Consider the following 24710-nt stretch of genomic DNA (forward strand, 5'->3'; position numbering starts at 1 on the left):
CGATTTTTTTTCTAAAGGAAAGCTTGCCTTTGCCTTATTTCACGGTTCCAAAGTTCAAAGTCGACCATTAAGAAGAGAAACATTTGCCTGATTATAATAATGTTTTATTGTGTATTTAATGAGAATGGGAATTTCCAGTGACTTTACTTCAAGATGTGACAGCTACATTAATATAAATGAACATGAAATAAAAACTAGAGGCAAATGGTGGTCATAGACCACAAACCTAGCTGGGGCATGTTGGTGTTGTGGAGGTATCTGACCCCTCAAAATGTGATGAGGTTTGTTGTCACCGAGTTTTGAGTCCTGTACTCCTCACAGATGTCCAGAAAATGCAATTCTAAGATTTGACCCAGATGACCTTTGACCAGACACCTGCAAGATGTTCCATAATTCACCCCTGGTCATGAGTTGTCACCGAGTTTGAGCCCTGTACCTCTTACAGATGTCCAGATAACGCAATTCTAAGATTTGGCCCCAGAATGATGTCTTTTGAGCTGACCCGTGCAAAATGTTCCAATATGTTCCCCAGGTCATGAGGTTGTCACCGAGATTGAGCCCCGTACCCCTCACAGATGTCCAGATATTGAAATTCGAAGGTTTGACCCCAGCTGACCTTTGACCTGCCCCCTGCAAAATGTTCCAACATGTTCCCCTGGTCATGAGGTTGTCGCCGAGATTGAGCCCCGTACCCTTACAGATGTCCAGATATTGAAATTCGAAGATTTGACCCCAGCTGACCTTTGACCTGATCCATGCAAAATATTCCAAAATGTTACTCTTCTCATCAAGTTTATTGTCACTGAGTTTGAGCTCCGTACCCCCTACATATTGCCAGAAAATGCAGCAATTCTAAGATTTGACATGACCCCTGCAAAATGTCCCCTGGTTGTGAGGTTTGTTGTCACTGAGTTTGAGCCCCATAAATACCCCTTAGGGGGCTATTATTTTCTTTGGAAGGAGGATCCCAAATATACAGGGGGTCATAAATTTTCGGAAAGAAAAATACGGGGGGCATAATACTTTTGATGACCAAAATGTAGGGAGTCACAAGATGACCACAGATAGTGTGTTTATTTTATTCAAAACTAGCGGGAGCTAGTAGAGTAAACAGGAGCAGTTAGTAAACGGGAGTGGTTAATAAAGATGTTGAACGGTGATGATAAACATCCCAAAAAAAAACAAAAACGTAAACGTTTTAAATAAGTTATATTTTGGCTTTTGGTTTAGGTAAAAACGTTTTAATAACATTAAAATGTCGGGTTATATAAAGGTCATGATAACGTTTTAAAACGTTTTGCATGAAAACACACTACAACAATATTTTTAAAAGATTTCAAAAAATGTTATTGTAAACTATTTTTGCAAACATTTTTGCCAAATATTGTGTCAATACTTAAATAACATTATGTTAAAATATTTGAACCCAGGAAACACAAAAATGTTCTTCAAATGTTTTTTTTCAAAACCTTTCAATAACATTTAAATGTCGGGTTATATAAAGGTCATGAAAATGTTTTTAAAACGTTTTTGAAAATATTTTGGGCAAACATTTTTCGCAAAATATTTTTTCAACCCCAAAATAACATTCTGTTTAGAATGTTTGTATCAAGTTTTCAAGAATGTTTTTGGAATGTTATTAAAATGTTTTTATACCCTTTATATAACCCGACATTTAAATGTTTTTTGTAAAACATTTTTGTTTGCTGAACAGTAGAATATCATAAAATGTTTTTAAGTTTATGAAAACGTTTTATAACCTTAATATACCCTTTATATAACCCGACATTTAAACGTTTTCTGACAACCTTTTGCGAATGATGTCGAAAACATTTTGTGTTTGCTGGGATTGTGTCTTGGACTAAAACATGAATAGGAATTATTATTATTACCCAGGTATAATTCTGGTTTACCCTGTGCACCCTGTGTTTTAGGGTTTGGTTAGGGGGATGTCATTTTCTTCGTCGGGTGGGGGGTCGGTGACCGGAGTAAAATGTTTATGACCCTCCTATTGCGGGCACAATCTTTTTAGACCCCCCTATGTTGGGTCGAAAATTTTTATGTAAAGGTCATGATAACGTTTTAAAACGTTTTGTATGAAAACACACTACAACAATATTTTTAAATGTTTTCAAAAAATGTTATTGTAAACTATTTTTGCAAACATTTTTGCCAAATATTGTGTCAATACTAAAAATAACATTATGTTAAAATATTTGAACCCAGGAAACACAAAAATGTTCTTCAAATGTTTTTTTCAAAACCTTTCAATAACATTTAAATGTCGGGTTATATAAAGGTCATGAAAATGTTTTTAAAACGTTTTTGAAAATATTTTGGGCAAACATTTTTCGCAAAATATTTTTTCAACCCCAAAATAACATTCTGTTTAGAATGTTTGTATCAAGTTTTCAAGAATGTTTTTGGAATGTTATTAAAATGTTTTTATACCCTTTATATAACCCGACATTTAAATGTTTTTGTAAAACATTTTTGTTTGCTGAACAGTAGAATATCATAAAATGTTTTTAAGGTTATGAAAACGTTTTATAACCTTAATATACCCTTTATATAACCCGACATTTAAACGTTTTCTGACAACCTTTTGCGAATGATGTCGAAAACATTTTGTGTTTGCTGGGATTGTGTCTTGGACTAAAACATGAATAGGAATTATTATTATTACCCAGGTATAATTCTGGTTTACCCTGTGCACCCTGTGTTTTAGGGTTTGGTTAGGGGGATGTCATTTTCTTCGTCGGGTGGGGGGGGTCGGTGACCGGAGTAAAATGTTTATGACCCTCCTATTGCGGGCACAATCTTTTTTAGACCCCCCTATGTTGGGTCGAAAATTTTATGTAAAGGTCATGATAACGTTTTAAAACGTTTTGTATGAAAACACACTACAACAATATTTTTAAATGTTTTCAAAAAATGTTATTGTAAACTATTTTTGCAAACATTTTTGCCAAATATTGTGTCAATACTAAAAATAACATTATGTTAAAATATTTGAACCCAGGAAACACAAAATGTTCTTCAAATGTTTTTTCAAAACCTTTCAATAACATTTAAATGGCGGGGTATATAAAGGTCATGAAAATGTTTTTAAAACGTTTTTGAAAATATTTTGGGCAAACATTTTTCGCAAAATATTTTTTCAACCCCAAAATAACATTCTGTTTAGAATGTTTGTATCAAGTTTTCAAGAATGTTTTTGGAATGTTATTAAAATGTTTTTATACCCTTTTTATAACCCGAGATTTACATGTTTTTTGTAAAACATTTTTGTTTGCTGAACAGTAGAATATCATAAAATGTTTTTTAAGGTTATGAAAACGTTTTATAACCTTAATATACCCTTTATATAACCCGACATTTAAACGTTTTCTGACAACCTTTTATAACCTTTTGCGAATGTCGAAAACATTTTGTGTTTGCTGGGATTGTGTCTTGGACTAAAACATGAATAGGAATTATTATTATTACCCAGGTATAATTCTGGTTTACCCTGTGCACCCTGTGTTTTAGGGTTTGGTTAGGGGATGTCATTTTCTTCGTCGGGTGGGGGGGGTCGGTGACCGGAGTAAAAATTTTATGACCCTCCTATTGCGGGCACAATCTTTTTAGACCCCCCCTATGTTGGGTCGAAATTTTTATGACCGACCCCCCCACCCACTTCCACCTACACAGACTCAAGACAAATTATTCATTGCCGGAACAAAGGCGAGGAAAGCATCAAAACTTTAGAGCAAAGAAAGTGTGTGGAGTGCGTTAAAATTGAATTGTGTGTGTAAGGAAGGCGCGCTATATGCGCAAAATATCTGCATTATATAATGAAAGATTGTGTGCAAGAATACATGCACAGCGCGCGAAAAGTTTGAGTCACCAGCCCTTAATAATTCTATACCCCCTATTTTGGGTGTTGAAAAATTATAACCCCCTATAATTGGTCTAAAAATTCTATGACCCCCACTCCCCAGTATATTCATGACCCCCCTTCCAAAGAAAATGACAGCCCCTTATAATTTATATTTAAATTAGGGTTAGGATTAGGGTTAGGTTTATAAACGGTGAGGATTAGGGTTAGGGTTATAATTGGGGTTGCTTAGGGTTAGGGTTATACTTGTGCGCAGGGTCTACCAGAATTATTCCAATACCCATGAATAGTCCTGTAACTATCACTATAGAATTAAATTAATTAAACTATGATCAGTCTTACCTTGTTAGTACTAGCTAGTATTTCTCATTCAAGATCACCATGATTACAGAAAACAGCAAATGGGTGATAACCATGATAACAATAAAATGTACTGGTACCATTACCTCACAGATTATAAACATTTATCCACAGATTATAGAAGAAATTTTATCATACCAGGATGCACTAACCAATTCATCTAACACTGAAACCTTTTAGAAATGCAGTTTTAACTTGTTGTAGGGCATAAGGTTGTGCAATAAAAATTATTTACAATATTACTTGTATACCATGACCAATTAACCCCTAAAAACAGCTCAAATGTTACAGTCCATGACATATATACTACATCAAATGTAATGTGGCACCACAATAGTGCTGCTGCGCACGCACAGTATAATACCCAGTGGTATCATGAAGGGTACCTGCACTTCTTTTACAGTTACCAATTACTAGCCTTTTAAAGGCTTTTATACTATTTTCCCCAACTTCATAAACAAAACAAAAAGGTAGGGAAAACAAATGAATTCATATCCGCATTCATGTAGGTCTATTCCATTTGCAAGCTATTTTTGTGTTGCGCATAATCTTAAACCATGTTTAATTTCCCTGTAAAATACAAGAACACCAATTGTTAATGTTTTAAACCACGCAAATTAGGAACTGAGATTCAAATATATATTAATGCAAGATGTTTTAATCAAACAAAATAAGATACATACTCTAAGATATAAGTATAAAACAAAAACCCTAACATCAGAAGACAAGAAAATCCCCAACAATCATTTACTTAAGCAAAACATAGAGCCTGTAAACAAATGCTAGCTAGAGTTTGATATTAACTGCCATGATAATGGCACTGAAAGAATTAAAGTTCCTACTGCAAAGGAAACACATCTGATAGTTTCATATACCGGTACTTCTAAACATTGGAATTACTAATCAAGCCAAAAACACATTCATTACAAAGAAAGAGGCCAGAGAACACTTTCATTAATACAAAGAAAGAGGTCGGACATATAACCATACAGAAATAAATGCTAAACATTTTAAAGCCTGGCTCATTAATCCCCTGTTTCCAAACATACCACCAAAGTCTGTAAAATACGGGTGCAAAATCAAAATCAAAAGATAAGCCAGAGCCTAATACTAGTACTTTTAATAGTAAACATAATATTAAACCCATAAATTTATACTACAATTACTGTTAAGGAGTGCCTTTAACACACCTGCATGGTTCATATCAAAATCAAATTTCTATTAAAAAACCTATATAAATATGCCATTACTGCTTATTTCCACTGCATTGACATTCAACCTTAAAGAAAACCTTTGGCTTTGCAATCACCTAAAGTTATTCACTTTGTTCATGTGCCCATATGCCATTATTTCAACTATTGCTTCCTACACAAACTACTGTCACTATTATCCAAGTTTTCTGCAACAACCTTTCAATTCCAACTAACTACATCCAAAATCATATTAGCCATCAATCCTCCCCACATATATTCCCTGGGCTTGCAGAAACAACAGGTCATTAATTACCTTTTCAACTAATTAAGTGCCTTAGGTTAAATAACAAATTACAGTAACAAACTAACAAACACATTCATTCCTTTAGAAAAACAATGATTCAAAAAGACCAAACCATATCTTCACTAGTCAAATAATTCTTACATAGCATCAAGTCAGGGTTTCATACTCAAAGGGTAACAAAAAAAAACATGTGCATTTTCACTTTGTTTCCAGCGGAAGAAAACGGGAAGATTACAGTGGTTTGTTGCCAGCGGAAGAACCCGAACGATTACAATACCTAGCTGGGGGGTGTAAACCCCCCAGCTAGGTAACTAGGTAACTAACGATAGTCAACCAATCTAAGTAGGCCTACGATATTAATCTATAGACCAATAAAGATATTTCAGTTCCTCGCTGTGATGTCAGGTTTAGAGAGCCGATCCGTGCGTATTACATCTACTGCGCACAAAAAGTATCTGTACAGTTACAACACGGAAAACAGTGGCATGATCGACGGGTGGTTAAGGGGTGGGGTATGAACGTTTGGACAGTATTTATTTTGGGACATTAGAGCACATCAGACATATCGAATTGCATTCTGAATACGAAGAATGTCCTTCTGATATCAAATAATTTTGATTTTTGAAATTCGCAATTTAATACACATTTATGGCAAATCATTAAAATTGATATTTTGATATTTAACAGTACTCGAAGTAAACTTTTAAATCTGATGATTTATACTTAAAGTGTATGTAGGTGGGATGAAAAGCCGACGATCAATTGAAAATTTTGACCTTTCGTATTGAATATATGGATTTTTTTCCAAAAACACACACAAAAAGGTCTTTTGGGAAAAAATCCATATCTTCAATATGAAAGGTCAAAATTTTCAATTGACCGTCGGCTTTTCCTCCCAGCTACATACACTTTAAGAATATATCATTAGATTTATATAATTTACTTCGAGGACTGTTATATATCAAAATTTGAAAAATATCAAATTTTTATAATTTGTCATAAAATTTGTATTATATTGTAATTTTCAAAAAATGAAAATTATTTGATATCAGAAAGACATGCTTCGTATTCAGAATGCAATTCGATAGGTCTGAGGTGTTCTCATGTCCCACAAAAAATACTGTCGAAACCCAATAAACGCTCATTCTAGATCCCTTAAGGCACAGGTCTCATAATCCTGAGGTCCTGGGTTCGATTCCCAGGTGGGATCACTTTTTCTACTTGTCTCCTTTATTATTTGCGACGGCGAACCTGGTAAAAAATCATGTTTATTTACAGTTTACCATTTTGAATGAAAAATAAAGAGCATTTCAAAATTGACAAAATTTCATAGGCTCTTTCCTCGAAACACGCAGATTATGAATTGAGCGCAGTGAAGGTTAATCGGTCACGCTGTAATCAGCCAATTACAATAGGCCGTCATTTGACAATATCCCAATTTGTTACTTTTTGAAACTCTACCTTAAGGGATCTAAAATGAGCGTTTATTGCGTTTCGACAGTATTTTTTGTGGGACATGAGAGCACCTCAGACCTATCGAATTGCATTCTGAATATGAAGCATGTCTTTCTGATATCAAATAATTTTCATTTTTTGAAAATTACAATATAATACAAATTTTATGACAAATTATAAAATTTGATATTTTTCAAATTTTTGATATATAACAGTCCTCGAAGTAAATTATATAAATCTAATGATATATTCTTAAAGTGTATGTAGCAGGGCGGAAAAGCCGACGGTCAATTGAAAATTTTGACCTTTCATATTGAAGATATGGATTTTTTTCCCAAAAAGGCCTATTTTTTTTGGTGTTTTGGGAAAAAAATCCATATCTTCAATAGGAAAGGTCAAAATTTTCAATTGATCGTCGGCTTTCCATCCCACCTACATACACTTTAAGTATAAATCATCAGATTTATAAAGTTTACTTCAAGTACTGTTAAATATCAAAATATCAATTTTAATGATTTGCCATAAAATGTTTATTAATTTGCGAATTTCAAAAAATCAAAATTATTTGATATCAGAATGACATTCTTCGTATTCAGAATGCAAACCGATATGTCTGATGTGCTCTAATGTCCCAAAATAAATACTGTCCAAACGTTCATACCCCAGCCCTTAAATTCAAACCTATAAAGTTGCATCGTCCAGAATGAAGTATCAAAGTAGGCAAAACAATATTCCCCATCCACCATTATTGCGTAAGTTAGTTTTAGTGTCTTTGAGAAACCACTTTTGTTTTCAGGCGATTTGTTTTGATTGAAAATGATGATTTTCGTCAAGTTAGCAAAACGGTGGGGTCGGATACCCGTTTACACGAAGCACAAAATTGCGAAATTTGTGAAGAGACATGCCTATAATAATTCATTGTCAAACAAAGCATTAGAAATTATGAAAATAACATCATATTTTTATTGACATAATAATTTTGTATGGCATAGTTGCATATCAGATTTGTTTTGAATATTATATTAACATTTTTATTGGATTAGCTGGTTTATGCCGTTTTTCTTCCCGCATTGCTGACCCAAATTAAAGTTTTTTCAAATGAAACATACTGATTTTTTTTTTTCTTTTCTTTTTTAAAACATTATGGTGCTTTCATAACTAAAATACGAACATATTTTATGTTGTTTTGAAAGACGCATATAATCTAAATTAGTCCTATTTTGAAAGGAAATGTCAAATCCTCGTTCACTGCACTTTTTTTGCACATTATGGGTGAACAAACTTTGATCTTAAATGTTCACTTATAAAGCCACCACAACATGAACTGAATGAGACCCATGAAAGTACGATGTATGTGCTTTGTTCTTAAAAAATTAAATGATCATGCTGAATTGGTTAGAACGCTACCCCATAGTCCTATATATATACCCAAGAACCTTCACCTCATGTGATGCGACAATATTAATTTTATTGGTCTTATCATGGTCTTATGTTTCCCAAAAGAACCAATGTGTTTCGTAAGTTCTGATGTTCTGATCATGCACATCATGAAATACGCCACCCCGACAACGACACACCCCTGGCAACAACAGAAATGCCGACGTGTACGCATGCCTTTTTAAAACACTTTCTATGACAGCAGCGTGGCACCATGATTTGACTCAGGCAATCATACGTAGGTCCCGAGTTCAACCCCCGCGGTGGAGGAAACAGTTGTGCGCTTATTCATATTATTACTGCATTGAATTAAAGGCAGATGCATTCTGAGACTCAGGATGCATTAGACGGACAAAGATCCCAGCGCCAGTTCCGAACAAGGTAACAAGTAACGACACTGCGAGAGGCTATTCGCATTATCCTGCCCTGGACATCATGGGTGAAAAGTGTCGAAATCTGAATGATTCACTTAGATTGAAATAAACAATTTTAACACTTTAAATATGTTGCCTCAACTGCGAGCGGAATGACAAACGTTATCACTGCAATTAAGCACATAACATCATTACAGGTAGTTTCATCAAATCAAATAAAAAACGCAAGAATGCAAATGTCAAACCAAACTTGGTTATCAATCCTGATAGCTCAACACAAGCTCCTTCCATCAGACGAAAGATTGATTATCTTCAAATAGAGATCCTGGGAATATCTATTCCCTGATAATTTTGGTAAGACCTCTGTCCCAGTAACCTCTCCGAAGTGAACTGACAACTCACCACGATCGTGAGCATGTCGAGTCAAAGGTTGTTCACCTCAGTCATTTATCTCAATTATTTAACCGAAACCAAATGAATAATGGTAATAAAAGTTGATGAAATTATGTCTCAATCATTCAAAAAGTAAAGCCTGATGAAGGCGAATCAAGTTCTGGTTCATTTGGAGTTTCCCAGCGAGGAGGTTGTGTTCGTGTGGTTTGAAATCGCTTTGGTATTAAGACTGCAGCGTTGAACGGTTGACTTTTGACCAATGAAATTGCTCGTACTTAAAGTCGAGCTTCGAAACCATGATTCTCATTCGTCAGTATCAATCGCTCGACTCCAGATGCTCGAAATTTAACCCATCTCAATAATGGTCTCAACAGGGTCGTAACATATACACATAAATTGCACACAAGCAAATGTTGATCCAGTTTGCGAAACAATATTAACCAATTTCAAATGAACGAGTTCCTTCCGATTTAAAAATCATACCTCTTGGCTCGTTTTGAATCCCATTTTCAAATATTTTCAAATATGGAAAGTGAGATCATAAAAACATATTCACTGAAATTATTCGATCCCAGATTACGGTCATCCGAAATTTTACTCATAAGTTATCTGAAACATTTTACCGAAAACGTTTAAATCTCATGTTATATAAAGGGTATAAAAACGTTTTAATAACATTACAACAACATTTTTGAAAACTTGATGCAAAACATTCTAAAACAGAATGTTATATAAAAGTTGACAAAATATTTTGCAAAAATGTTTCCCCAAAATATTTTACAATAACGTTTTAAAAACGTTCTCATGATCTTTATAGAACCCAACATTAAAAGTTTATTAAAACATTTTGAATAAACGTTTTAAGAACATTTTTGTGTTTGCTTGGATGATTCAGTAGAATTTCTGATCAAAAAAGTCCACATGCAGCAGCGATTTTCACAATTTACTATATTAGTTTAGTTTTACTAATAGTTCCACCATTTTACTGTGTAACTCACGATAAGAATCATTTTTCACAACGGCATGCCCAAAATATATGTTTCATGGTCGACAATTCTTTCCAAGAATATGCAGATCAGATCCGCATTTCTTTCAAGTCATTCTTCGGGTCATACGCTGCAATTTGTTACTTGTTGGGTACCAATTTGCAACAAAATATTTTTGTACCTCTCCATTTTAAGTAAGGCATGAATAATTTTGCTCCGGATAAATCTAGCTATCGTTATGTAGCAAAGACCAAACAGCAACATTTTTAAATTGCCGGACAGATGAGATCCTACAGGTTGATCATCGATAAAACAGAATTTGGCATGAATGATGCATGTTGCATGCCCCGACTCCAGACAAATTCGATATACAATTCTACATGTTCTAGGTACAGTCAATATAGTAATCGACATCGGCGAGCGATGTGAAACCAAGCGTGCATGTAAAATGAAGAGAAAGCATGCGATCGAACCAACCGCGAGATACGGTGACCGCTAAAGACAGTGACCGCGAAAGACGGGTGATCGCTAATTACATTAATTAGTATAAATACCTGCTCATTTTTTCAATTCTTTATATATATTTTGCAGAATATAACATACATGGATCACCTGCCATACTTGTGTAATTCTGTAAACATAACCATGCAGATACCATTTTCCTCCTTATCATTTGGATAATTGTTGTATAATGCCAAAACCTGAATTTTGAAATATCCGACATGCATAAGACTCCTTTATTCACACCGAGTCACATATTTTAGTTGTCCCAATGCGCATGTGCATGGAAGAACACGTTCACATTAAAGGAGTAGCCTATTTCATGATCCTAGCATTCCTAGGCATTTTTCCAGTAGATATCCACGAAAAATAATTATTAGCGTATTACACTGCTCCATAGGTGCACTGTTGTAATTTCGAAATGGCACACAAATTTGACGATATTTTTGCTAAACGAATTAAAGGGGCATTTCATGATCCACAGCCTCATCCCCCCACTTTTCCCAAAAAAAGTTGAGATTTTTACACCACTGGATACCTCTGGCTACATAATGTTTATGTACCAAATATTTCTTGCAGATTAATTCGTTTAGCAAAAATATCGCCAAATTTGAATTTCGTTCTGGTGCACCAGAACGAAATTACAACACATTGATGTCTATGGAGCAGTGTAATACACAGAATCATGCATAACTCGCAAACGCAAAATCGGAATCAACTGAAATTTTGGAAATAAGCTTTTTTCGTGGATATCTACTGAAAAATCACGGTCATAAAAAGAGGATGCTAGGATCACGAAATCCTCCTTTAATCTGCAAAAACATTTTTGTACATAAACATTATGTAGCCAGAGGTTTCCAGTGGTACTCTCTAAATGTAAAAAAAGAGTGAACTTAGGCCTATACACTCTTTCAAGGAGTTGAGTGAAGGACAACCCAATTTTGAGTGGAAAACACTCTACAATGAAATAAAGTACATTTTTAGGCAATATTCACTCTTTTGAGAGTGTACAGACTACTTTTTTCAATCCTAATATAATAGAGTGAAATCTTTCCACTCAAAAATGGGCTATTCACTCTCTCACTCTTTTTTTCACTCTTTCCACTCGGTACATTTAGAGAGATAATAATCTCAACTTTTTTTGAGAAAAGTGGGGGGGGGTGAGGTTGTGGATCAAGAAATGCCCTTTTAAATGATTGGAATTATTACAATGTAATATAATACATATTTACTGTGGCGCACCTGTTACCAAAATTGGGGAAATAAGATAAACCTATTCCCTTTCTTTCCAACATGTCCAAGGTAGAGTGAGAAACAAAAACGTTGAGTGCAACACACCTGTTGGTCGATGTGAGATGAGATTTGCTAGCAAATACATGTAGCATGCATGGCACGAATCAGAAAACTGGAAAAGTTAACCCCGTTTCCGATGGACCATTGTGACCCATGCATTATAGCAAAAGGTACCTAAGTTATAATCTGTTATAATGTCTATTTTTCCATGCATTAATTATGATCAATTATACATAGGCGACAACCATAATTATGATTCTTTTCACTAAATTTCGGATCACAATTTTCAGTGCTATATATAACTTTTGTAAACTCTTTTACCTCTTTCTTACAATTCAACAGACCATTTAACATGTTAACCTATAACACAAGTGAATGCTTTTACCTAAACCTTAAGGCAGCCGTAAGACAGCATCGGGTCACAAAGTCCATGTATAGCGTTTGTCTACGAAGTGGGCCAGTGCATATTATGCCATGATAAATGTCATGATATCTAGAAATTGTTGGACGACGTTTTTCTATATCGTCTACACCAATTTCATGTTTGGTCTTTTTTGAAATTTTTCTTTATAGTTTTGTATTCTCTACTTTAATATTTCTAAGTTGCTTATTTGTAGTTTTCTAGATTGTTTTGACAATACACTATACAGCCTACCTGTATGTTTTGGTGAATGTCAATAAAATTGATTGATTGATTGATTGATTGATTGATTGATTGATTGATTGATTGTATATCAATGCTAACATTGACCGCATATTTAGGAAATATTGCATTAAATTTTCCATGAAACTGGAGAGATCAAATTACATCAATAGGCAAGGTATTGATTTCAAAATCGTCCTCCTTTTCTTCAATACCGAATACTATAGGCCTACAGGTGCTTTTGTTACAGACATCCTAATTCACCGTCAATAAAAACGCAATTTCAAAAAATTCCCAAATTATAATATTTATATAGCGTCATTTTAAGCCTTTTATATTTCAAATAATGGGTTTATTTTGTGGAAACGTTCATAATACACTCTGCACTTCAACCCCCTTTTCAATCCGGGACTTCAACAACAGTGTATGCAACTGCATAGCCTTTATATTTTCCTTTTTATTCTTTGATACGTCAACATGCACGCCATTGGCAAATGAGACTTTTAAGCTTCATACACCAATGCCATTGCCATACCATTCAGTAAATCTACATTTACCATGGTAGTCCCTATTCATACTATAAATTCAAACAACAAAAGAGTTCTTACTTACCCTTGAACCATGTGAACCGAAATTCAACCACAAAAAATGGCCAACAACCTCAAAAGAACACATGAGGCATTAACTTATCGGCCCTCTGAAAACAAGCATCATCCCTTTCACTACATATAGGTCAAATGGTGCCTTTTCCCCAGTAGTCCACAATTAAATCCCCGGACTTTCAACACACCACCGGGTACACCACCAATTACCAGTTGCACTTATGCTCAAAGTTGGTCACAACATAGACTCTTTTATACCAACCGTGGTCACAACCTTTTAAAGACTTTCTACTGCATACGTTTTAAAGTTAACCAACTCAAGTCAGATTAGAATGGATCCCCTGTATTGATCACAGCAGTATGTCAATCCCTAGCTGTAACACTTTTTTTTAACACGCTAGGCGTTTTGCCAACTTTTTATTTATCATTTACATGCACCTTTTCAGAATATTCTCCCACAAATCGAAAATAAAATCAACACAGTCCCTTTGGTTTTCAAGTTATAGCACTTTGAATTAGTATCTAAATGCATCCTAAACACTTATATAATATACCCACCATAAACACCCGCATAAACACCATGTTTATAGCTTGTGTTTATATTATATATGTTAAATATCAAACATCAACCTGTATGTAATCTAAACACACCCCTGTTTAGCTTGTGTTTATATTATGATTATATATATGTTGATGTTTGATATCTATATATGTCGCTATTAGCGAAGTAGCATTTATAGTGTTTTAGACGGATATAAGTGTTTAGAATGTGTTTAATAAGTTGAAACCCTTTTATGACAAACGTCTATGATGTCCGAAAGGAAAACAAATCATCACAACATCGTTTTTGTAAATTGAGAACAAAAATATCAAGGGACATGAATTGATACTATTTGTTAGTTTTTATAATGATAATAATACAATAAACATGGTGAATAAGATTCCTTTTATAGCATTGATAAGACAACTGGTAGTATCATTATACAATTTATTTTAGTCAAAAGATGACCTAAAGCCGCTGATAGCGTCACTTAATTACTGTGATAGCTTACTTGGTGATCACAAAGTCAATATATCCAACACACCTAAAAGCTTAACAGGCTACTTTATCAGTGGAGTGCTGGTTAATTTGTGACTTGATTAAGGTGTGGGAGTAGTAGCGTCTTCTTGTGGTATTTGTAGACAAATAGTTCCAATAGTTCCAATTTATAGGTTTACGTTATCTATTTTGTAATTGCTGACAGGAGTGTTTTTAGGCTTGATCCATCAGTCCTTCAACTGCTACGCACGGTCATCGCAGAAACGGCCATTTTGTTCCGCCATGTTTACTTGCTTCGAGATCGGGACTCAGGCTAGTGTGTAGAAGATAGGGAAGATAATGTATATTGACAGCATCTTATTATTCATCCCCACTTTCAAAATGGAGGCAATATGCATTTATGAACCAAACTGCATCAATTCAAATGGGCTAATCCAGTTGAAATCCACACACCCCCTGTGGAAGACATGGTCTTAATCTTCCACACAGGGAGTGCGAGTTTCAAATGGGGTTACCTGAATGGGTGACTATATTTTGAAATCTACATTCCCTGTGTGGGAGATTAAGGTCATGTCTTCCATAATGGATTTCAACTGGAATAGCACAGTTGAGAAGTTAATGACCGTTCGCTGTAAGATTCGCTATAGTCTGAAAATAAGGTTCGCTATAGTCTGGAAAAAGTGTCACTGGTCCGCAAAATTGAAAAGGGATCGCAAATCAGAAATTTATTTCTCCAAAAATAATCAAGTTAAGGTATATTACATATGATGATAAAACACACACATGCACATAAAAGACACAGAGCGCGCTTTTTAAAGACAATTTAACGTATTTTATTTAAAATTTTATAATTATTTTGATATCAATATTTACACAAAGGTGCACCATGTGTACGTTTCGGCGCAATTATATGTCACTAATAAATATGCATTCTCCTCATACTTTCAAAGCACATTTTTCACAAGATGTGAAGAACAAAAATCCAGTTTTAATGCTATTCCAAAGAACACACTGACAGGCATATATATTTCAAACTGTTAGAAAGAGCGATGGAAGTAAAGGAAATTTGGATAATCATAAAAAAGAACCTGAATTATAAATTAGAGCATCATTTGTAATATAAACAAGAATTTGATGAGTGTAATCGAAATTTAACGTGTATTTAAATTGTAGAAAGTTATGAACAAATCTCTGTATGTATATAGTATGTCGCAAAAGTAAATGTATCCACAAACAAATAAGTTATAAGTGTTGGCATTTAGCCTATACCATGTATACATCGCCTTTCACGTGTGCACATGTACCAAAGCGCTTTACATTTAGTTTACTTATCTATGCCCGTGCAACGGGGCATAGATATTGTATTTGTTGTGTTTAGTCTTCTCCTTCTCCTTCGCCTTCTCCTTCTCCTTCTTCTCACGCTTCCTTTGCACTCCTCTCACTCAAGAACCGAAGTAGCCTTGGGGCCCATACTTGGTATACTGATGGCCCATGACCCCTAAAAATTTCCTGGGGTAGCCTCGACCCCAGAGGTCAAAGGTCATGGGTTACAGGGGGCAATATGTGTAAAATTTCAAACAGCTCTAGCTCAAGAACTATAGCGCCCTCAGGGTTCATACTTGGTATAATGATGACCCATGACCCCTAAATGTAACCTATGGTAGCCACGACCCCAGAGGTCAAAGGTCATAGGTTACAGGGAGCAATATATGTAAACTTTTAAAACAGCTCTAGCTCAAGAACTATAGCGCCCTCAGGGTTCATACTTGGTACAATGATGACTCATGACCCTAGATGTATTCTATGTTAGCCGCATCCCCAGAGGTCAAAGTTTAAAGCTTTAAAATGCAAACTAGGTACGACATATTAACACAGTGTAGCGCAATAGGTAGTATTTTGTTAGATACCTGTGTTTGCAATGATAAAGGTCTGAATCGTACGCCCGGATCGTACGTCAAGGAAACTCATCACTTGACAAAAACTCCCTGAAAAGGGAATGTGTAGGCATTTTGATTTTGGTTCCTTTGACCACCTCAAAAGGTTGCCATGATGGGACAAGGGGTGTGGTTGGTTAAGGGGTGGGGTATTAGAGAGAGTGTGGTCCAGGCTGGTGCTGTTTTAGAGAGAGCGAGGGTCTGATGGGGTATAAGAGAGAGTGAAGGCTTGGTAGGGTATTAGAGAGAGTGTGGGCCAGTCTGGTGGTGTTCTAGAGAGTGAGTGTATATAGTGAGTATAAGAGAGAGTGAAGGCTTGGTGGGGTATTAGAGAGAGTATGGGTCAGTCTGGTGATGTTTTAGAGCGAGTGAGTGTCTGATGGAGTACAAGAGAGAGTGAGGGTCTGGTGGGGTATTAGAGAGAGCGAGGGTCTGGTGGGGTATTAGAGAGAGTGTGGTCTAGTCTTGTGGTGTTTTCAGAGAGAGAGTGATGGTCTGGTGGAGTACAAGAGAGAGTGAGGGTCTGATGGGGTATAAGAGAGAGTGTGGTCCAGTCTGGTGGTGTTTTAGAGAGAGTGATGGTCTGATGGGGGTATAAAAGAGAGTGAAGGCTTGGTAGGGTATTAGAGAGAGTGTGGGCCAGTCCAGTGTTATGAGCATTAGGCCCCCTACATATATATCAAATGAAAGCTTAAAACAAGTGCTTTCACATGGTGCTCAACAAGTTTTCGTTTGTGAATAGGGGAAGGGGGTTAGGTATGGTCACGGGCATAGATATTCGTGTTTGGTAAAACACATTACTGTGGCATCTAGTTTTCACTTCTATCAATCTTTATACTCAGGCTAGGCCTATCCCGGATAGTAGGCCTAGGCCTATCACAGTCTCCTGAAAGTTGGACGTCCTCCTCCGCGCGATCGGTCCTCAGCAATAATTACAATATTTATGCAGATGCTACTGTTTTTACACAAATAATCTTTGATTGAAACCCCAATAGGCCTAGGTAGGCCTACCCTAAAATTTATATCGTGGTAATGATGCACAAAATTAAAATCTTTTAATTTTGTGTAATATTGTAGGCCTATGAAAAACCCAGACCTACTATCCGGGATAGGCCTAGCCTGAGTATGTGTTTTAGAGAGAGTGATGGTCTGATGGGGTATAAGAGAGAATGAAGGCTTGGTAAGGTATTAGAGAGAGTGTGGGCCATTCCGGTGGTGTTTTAGAGCGAGTGAGTGTCTGGTGGAGTATAAGAGAGAGTGAGGGTCTGGTAGGGTATTAGAGAGAGTCTGGGCGAGTCTGGTGGCGTTTTAGAGAGAGTGAGTGTATAGTGAAGTATAAGAGAGAGTGAAGGCTTGGTGGGGTATTAGAGAGAGTATGGGTCAGCCTAGTGGTGGTTTAGAGCGAGTGAGTGTCTGGTGGAGTATAAGAGAGAGTGAGGGTCCGGAGGGTTATTAGAGAAAGTGTGGGCGAGTCTGGTGGTGTTTTAGAGCTAGTGTCTAGTGAAGTATAAGAGAGTGAGGGTCAGGTGGGGTATTAGAGAGAGTGTGGTCCTGACTGGTCCAGTCTAGTGGTGTTTTAGAGAGTTTGATGGTCTGATGGGGTATAAAAGAGAGTGAAGGCTTGGTGGGGTATTAGAGAGAGTATGGGTCAGCCTGTTGGTGTTTTAGAGCGAGTGGGTGTCTGGTGGAGTATAAGAGAGAGTGAAGGCTTGGTGGGGTATTAGAGAGAGTATGGGTCAGCCTGTTGGTGTTTTAGAGCGAGTGGGTGTCTGGTGGAGTATAAGAGAGAGTGAAGGCTTGGTGGGGTATTAGAGAGAGTATGGGTCAGCCTGTTGGTGTTTTAGAGCGAGTGAGTGTCTGGTGGAGTATAAGAGAGAGTGATGGCTGGGTGGGGTATTAGAGAGAGTTTGGGTCAGCCTGGTGGTGTTTTAGAGCGAGTGAGTGTCTGGTGGCGTATAAGAGAGAGTGAGGGTCTGGTGGGGTATTAGAGAGAGTTTGGGTCAGCCTGGTGGTGTTTTAGAGCGAGTGAGTGTCTGGTGGAGTATAAGAGAGAGGGTCTGGTGGGGTATTAGAGAGAATGTGGTCCAGTCTGGTGGTGTTTTAGAGAGATTGATGGTCTGATGAGGTATAAGAGAAAGTGACAGCTTGGTAGGGTATTAGAGAGAGATGGGTCAGCCTGGTGGTGTTTTAGAGAGAGTGAGTGTATAGTGGAGTATAAGAGAGAGTGAAGGCTTAGTGGGGTATTAGAGAGAGTATGGGTCAGCCTGTTGGTGTTTTAGAGCGTGTGAGTGTCTGGTGGAGTATAAGAGAGAGTGGGGGTCTGGTGGGGCATTAGAGAGAGTATGGGTCAGCCTGATGGTGTTTTAGAGCGAGTGAGTGTCTGGTGGAGTATAAGAGAGAGTGCGGGTCTGGTGGGGTATTAGAGAGAGTGTGGTCCAGTCTGGTGGTGTTTTAGAGCGAGTGAGTGTCTGGTGGAGTATAAGAGAGTGATGGTATGGTGGGGTGTTAGAGAGAGTGTGGGCCACGGGCATAGATATTCGTGTTTGGTCAAACACAACTGTGGTTTCTAGTTAGTATTGCGCTGTCATTAGAATATGTCAGCTGCCATACAATGCCCAAGGCATGCTCATACCTTTGGGCGGCGCTCAATGGGCAATACTCATAACAGCTCCCCATTTCAAACCTGGGTAGAGAAAGACAAGTATAAGGTAAAGCGCCTTGCCCAAGAGCACAACACGATGGCACCGCCGGGGCTCGAACTCGCAATCCACCGATTACAAGGCAGAGCCCGTATCGCTGCGCCACGTTCCCCAAATAAAAACGCCAACGTTCCCCAAATAAAAACGCCAAAGTGGAAAAATGAACTGTGAATTGCAGTTTCAAACAAGATAGAGAAATCTACTTCATAAACTACATTTTCAATGTCAAACAAATGTTTCTTTTGGTTTGGCATTGGCCATGTTAACAGGATTTTTTCTAGTTGTTCTAAAATATTAGCATTAACAAAAAATATATAGCATAATATTCATGCCAGGCTGCTTTGTACATTCAAAATTACAAATGTTTAAAATGCTTATGATATTAAAAATAAATGTTTATAAAGTCTTATGTAATTATACAATTTATATGTTCAATTATTTATTTGTCCATTCAAGAAAACTTAGTCAACTTCCTCAACGGTCGGACCTTGACCACCGCTTGGGTTGCCATCTGGGTTGCCACCTGCGTTGCCACTACCGTGTAGTTTACTCATGATTGGTGAGCAGATTTTTTGAAGTTCCTGTAGCCTGTCAGCGAATTCTTCTTTCTCAGCTAGCGAATTATTGTCTAGCCAAGCGAGTGCTTCCTGGACAGCTTTGGTAACCGTCTCTTTATCAGAATCCGAAAGTTTGCTTCCGGTATCGCTATCATTGATGGCTGATTTCACACTAAAGGCGTAGCTTTCGAAATTGTTTCTTGCTGCAATCCTCTCTCTGTGTGCGTCATCTTCAGCTTTGTATTTTTCACCGTCGTTTACCATTCTCTCGATATCTTCCTTAGAGAGTCTTCCTTTATCGTTGGTGATCGTGATCTTGCTGGAACGACCGGTGCTCTGATCTTTCGCGGTGACATTCAAGATCCCATTGGCGTCAATATCAAAAGTGACTTCGATCTTTGGCACACCACTCGGCGCTGGTTTTATACCTGATAGCTCAAAGTTTCCTAGCTTGTTGTTGTCTTTGGTCATGGCACGTTCGCCTTCGAATACATCGATGTCAACCCCCGTTTGGTTGTCTTCGTATGTGGTGAATTCCTTTGAAGTCCTGGTAGGGATGCGAGAATTGCGTTCGATAAGTTTGGACATGACACCACCTGCTGTCTCGATACCGAGAGACAAGGGAGTAACGTCTACCAGCAAGACATCCTTGACTTCGGCACTGTCATCTCCAGTAAGGATTGCTGCTTGGACTGCGGCCCCATATGCGACTGCTTCATCAGGATTGATGGATTTGTTGAGATCTTTGCCGTTGAGGAAATCTTGCAACAATTTCTGTATCTTTGAAATTCGCGTAGAACCTCCAACTAGTACGACTTCGTCAATTTTACTTTTATCAAGCTTAGCATCCAGCAAAGCCTGCTCTACCGGCTGCAGACACAGACGGAAGAGATCGGAGCACAGATCTTCAAATCTTGCGCGCGTTATGGCACTGTAGAAATCCATACCTTCGAACATGGAGTCGATTTCAATGTTAGCTTGCGTGGTGCTTGATAACGTGCGTTTGGCTCTCTCTGCCGCGGTACGGAGCCTTCGCATGGCTCGTCTATCACCGGTCATGTCTTTTTTAAATTTTCTTTTAAACTCAGCGGCAAGATGATTGACAAGTCTATTATCGAAGTCTTCGCCTCCTAAATGGGTATCTCCTGCTGTGGATTTCACTTCAAATATGCCATCGTCAATGCTCAATACAGACACATCAAATGTACCACCACCCAGGTCAAAGATGAGGACATTCTTTTCTTCCTTCAACTTCTTATCGAGTCCATATGCCAGAGCTGCTGCCGTCGGTTCGTTGATAATTCGCAGCACATTAAGCCCAGCGATAACACCTGCATCTTTTGTAGCCTGTCTCTGCGAGTCGTTGAAATACGCGGGTACCGTGATAACAACATCTTTGACTCGCTCTCCCAGATAAGATTCTGCTGTCTCTTTCATCTTCGTCAACACCATAGAGCTGATTTCTTCAGGTGCGAAGGTTTTCTTTTCGCCCAAATGTTCGGCTTCCAGCATTGGTTTCCCGCCTTTGTTGACGACTGTGAATGGCCAGAGTTTCATATCAGATTGGACGGACTGGTCGGCAAACTTTCGGCCTATCAGACGCTTGGCATCGAATATTGTGTTCCTGGGATTCCTGAGGTTGTATAAAAAAAATATCATGTCCATGAGTTAATTTTACTTCGCAATACAGATTATTTCATGTGTAAATCATGTGTGGTGGTTCAGTGAACAAAAGTAAAGGAACAATCAGTGCATGATTTGATTAAGGAATCGGATAGCAACGTTTGCGCAGTATTTTTTGTGGTACTGAGAGCACATCAGACACCCCAAATTGCATTCTGAATACGAGGAATTCACGATAATACAAATTTTATGGCAAATTATTAAAGATTGATATTCATGTGCAAACGTTGTTATCCGATCCCTTAAGCAAAAACCCACGTAACGAATTCAGATGTTGCCATTTTGGTCAATCCGATAAAGAAAATCGAAATGAACATTGAATAAAAGTTCATCCGTGTTTTCATATTATTTTCGGTTTTGTTTGTTTGTTAGTTTGGGGTTTTCTTATCGTGTGAGCGAGGCTGTCTAATTCGACATGGTACGACACAATGGCAGTGGACACTGAGGATAACAATTTAGAGTTGTAGGTTATTTACATGTTTTATGCAAAAGCCTTCTTAGGGAACAAACCAAAAGATCGATGACGTCTTAAAAACGAAACTAGTGTAAATATACTCAACTACGTTGATTACGCTGGTATTCTATATTACAAATTGTCTAAAAGGCTGGCTACGAAATACTGGGACAAAATTGACCAAAAGTTGTAAAGTGCAACTTTGACCCTGTTTTAGACCACAATTATTGTCCTTATTGTGGCCCAATTCTAGCATTTAAATAGGTCAAGGGAGGTGTCAATAGTGTGATAACTGATAAGCTATTGGTTGTTATGTAAAATATGAAAACGAGAGAGAAAATTAAAATTTATATTAAAGGAATATATATAATTATCTGTCCTTGTTTCACGGTCAATGGTTTTAGGAACAATAACATGAAAATAAGATATTACCCTGACGTTCATTATACACATGACCTTACTGTTCAATTTTGCATAAATGGGGACAAAAGTTTGAATTTTTTTTTTCAGTTCTATTAATACTCTGCTCTGTTGAATCATTTCCAAAAACCGTCAGTGGTTTGCCTTTCCATCTTTTATTAAGTTTTAAAAATTGAGCTCCAGAACGCTTCAAATTTTTGTCCGTATTCACCTCCCTGCCATGACCTGTCCTTGTTCCACGGTAATGGATTAGGACCTTAATAGAGCTATATCTGATATAAGTTTTCGTGTTCTACTTTTGAGATTCCGTTTTGTCAATATGTTACTTCCGTGTTTTCCGTTTTCGTGTGCCTTTCTGTGTTTTGTCCTTTTTACCATTGATTTTGATTTTTTCCTTGGTATTTTATTCACCTTAAGCACTCAAAAAGTGTAAAATTCAAACTAGGTGTTTAAGGAAGTGTTTATATCGTTAGTGTTTATAACCGTTTATAACACTTTGGTGTGTTTAAGTATAAACTTGCGATTATTTGAAAAAGGAATGAAAGATAAAGTTAGGTTTTATTTTGTATTTGTAATATGTAGGACTGAGTAGAGGTTTCTGAGAATACCAGTAATTTCTAGATAATGTGGATAGTAACTATTTTCCCGTTATTAATAAACACGTTCATGTGTTTAAAAAGTATTACAGAAACCTAAACAATGTGTATTTGAAGTGAAGTCGTCGATTTTTTAGCTTGTTCTTTTAGACATGATAAATTGATAAATATTGCGATCAAATCGCCAATCGGCCATGCTGATCGTTTGGTGGCGCTGTTATAGACAAAATGATTGGAACAGAAAATTATGAACAACAATGTTGATAACAATGCGCTCTTTCCTCTACCAGGGCTACCGCGTATCATAAATTTGCAGCATATCACAGTGAAAGAACGCATTCCACGCAGATAAAAAAGTTTTTAACACTAATAAGTTAAAGGAGTATTTCGTGATCCTAGCATCCTCTTTTTATGACATTTTTCAGTACATATCCACGAAAAAAGCATATTCCCAAAATTTCAGTTGATTCCGATATTGCGTTTGCGAGTTATGCATGATTATGTGTATTACACTGCTCCATAGACAATACGTTGTAATTTCGTTCTGGTGCACCAGAACGAAATTCAAATTTCACGATATCTTTGCTAAACGAATTAATCTGCAAGAAATATTTTGTACATAAACATTATCTAGCCAGAGGTTTCCAGTGATATAAAAATCTCAACTTTTTTTGAGAAAAGTGGGGGGATGAGGCTGTGGATCACGAAATGCCCCTTTAACGTATTCCGCAAATGAAAGGTTTAAACTTGAAGTGACTCTTCAATCGTATGACTAACACGTAAAATTTATTATACCCTTAGAAAAAAAAGTGCAACTTTTTTATCCCGTATATACAGCAGCCTAGCAATGACAAGTTTAAGGATAATTAATGAATTAGAAAATCTCTAGGCCTATATTTAAATCTTTAAGGTTCTTTATAGAACTTTTCAAGAATCTTTATAGAACTTTTCAAGGTTCTTTATAAAACTTAAACATTGCTTAGGGTGCTGTATACGGGACAAAAAAGGTTCTATATAAGTTGCACCTTTTTTTCTAATAGTGTATTTTATGAATTTAAACATGTAGGCCTAAATCTTACAAACTTACATTGCTACTTGGTTCTTGGCGGCGTCTCCGATTAATCTCTCCGTGTCATTAAATGCCACATAACTTGGTGTAGTTCTGTTCCCTTGATCATTGGCAACAATTTCAACTTTGCCATTCTGAAACACTCCAACACAGGAATAAGTTGTTCCCAAATCAATACCAACAGCTGGAACTTTGTTCCCAGGCATGTTTTTGAAAGATGATTGCTCTCAGTTGCGAATTTTGTTTAATTCTGATGAAAAATTATTATATTATTCCGAGTTCTCTTGAAGCTGTAGTATACCTTTCAGCACAGCACGGTTTTGTAGGATTGGTAAGCAGTGAAAGCCATCTCCTCCTTATATATTCTTCCCGTGTGTGTATTTTAGTTCGTTCGAAGATGCTGGTATCGCATCGCAAATGCATCACAGAGATAGTGCTATAATTATCATCACACATCAGTTCAAGAACTTTCCGCACTGATCCAGGCTCGTCTGATTCTGTATAGGTCGCCCTCTTTATTGTAATTGGACGCGTTCTATAGTGCGTCCCAAGAAAAGTGCAGCATTTTTGTTTGAGCTCTACAGTCTGTATTTTGATATTATGTTCTCGGATAATGTTATTTATTTTTTTAGTTTGAGAAACCCTTTGTGAGATCAGTTAAATATCCGGGACCTCATGCACAAGAGACGATAATGTGTACTGCGCAACGCTCAGCTCCCATAACATTAAAATAATTTTGTTTGATATTTTTTTGGATATTTCAAAATTGAACAGATTGAACATGAGACACACTATAATAGATCTATGTGTTGATAGTTCCTTAAAGCTTCCAGAACGA

General features: G+C 36.9%; 2 protein-coding genes across 2 annotated transcripts in view; both read right to left on the reverse strand.

Annotated features, from left to right (window-relative positions):
- LOC140153121 (P3 protein-like) overlaps positions 1 to 13725 on the reverse strand; it is a 31684-nt gene extending 17959 nt beyond the window's left edge. The window contains exon 1 of the mRNA XM_072175761.1: positions 13432 to 13725. The gene's annotated coding sequence lies outside the window, so the exon portion shown is untranslated. The remainder of the gene's footprint in view (positions 1 to 13431) is intronic.
- Positions 13726 to 18971: 5246 nt separating this feature from the next.
- Positions 18972 to 24331, reverse strand: LOC140153123 (heat shock 70 kDa protein IV-like). The gene is made up of 2 exons (XM_072175764.1): positions 23891 to 24331; positions 18972 to 21283 (listed from the first exon to the last, which is right to left on the reverse strand). Exons 1-2 carry the CDS (start codon positions 24076 to 24078, stop codon positions 19555 to 19557), a joined length of 1917 nt encoding a protein of 638 aa, XP_072031865.1. The 5' UTR covers positions 24079 to 24331; the 3' UTR covers positions 18972 to 19554.
- Positions 24332 to 24710: the final 379 nt, after the last annotated feature.

Source organism: Amphiura filiformis, chromosome 5 (assembly GCF_039555335.1).
Source record: "Amphiura filiformis chromosome 5, Afil_fr2py, whole genome shotgun sequence".
NCBI classification, from domain to species: Eukaryota; Metazoa; Echinodermata; class Ophiuroidea; order Amphilepidida; family Amphiuridae; genus Amphiura; species Amphiura filiformis.

Coding starts and splice junctions, on each gene's coding strand:
- LOC140153123 (XM_072175764.1), bottom strand. CDS start 24,078: ATGCCTGGGAACAAAGTTCCAGCTGTTGGTATTGATTTGGGAACAACT. Junction 21,284..23,890: donor GCCAAGAACCAAGTAGCAAT/GTAAGTTTGTAA, acceptor ATACAACCTCAG/GAATCCCAGGAACACAATAT.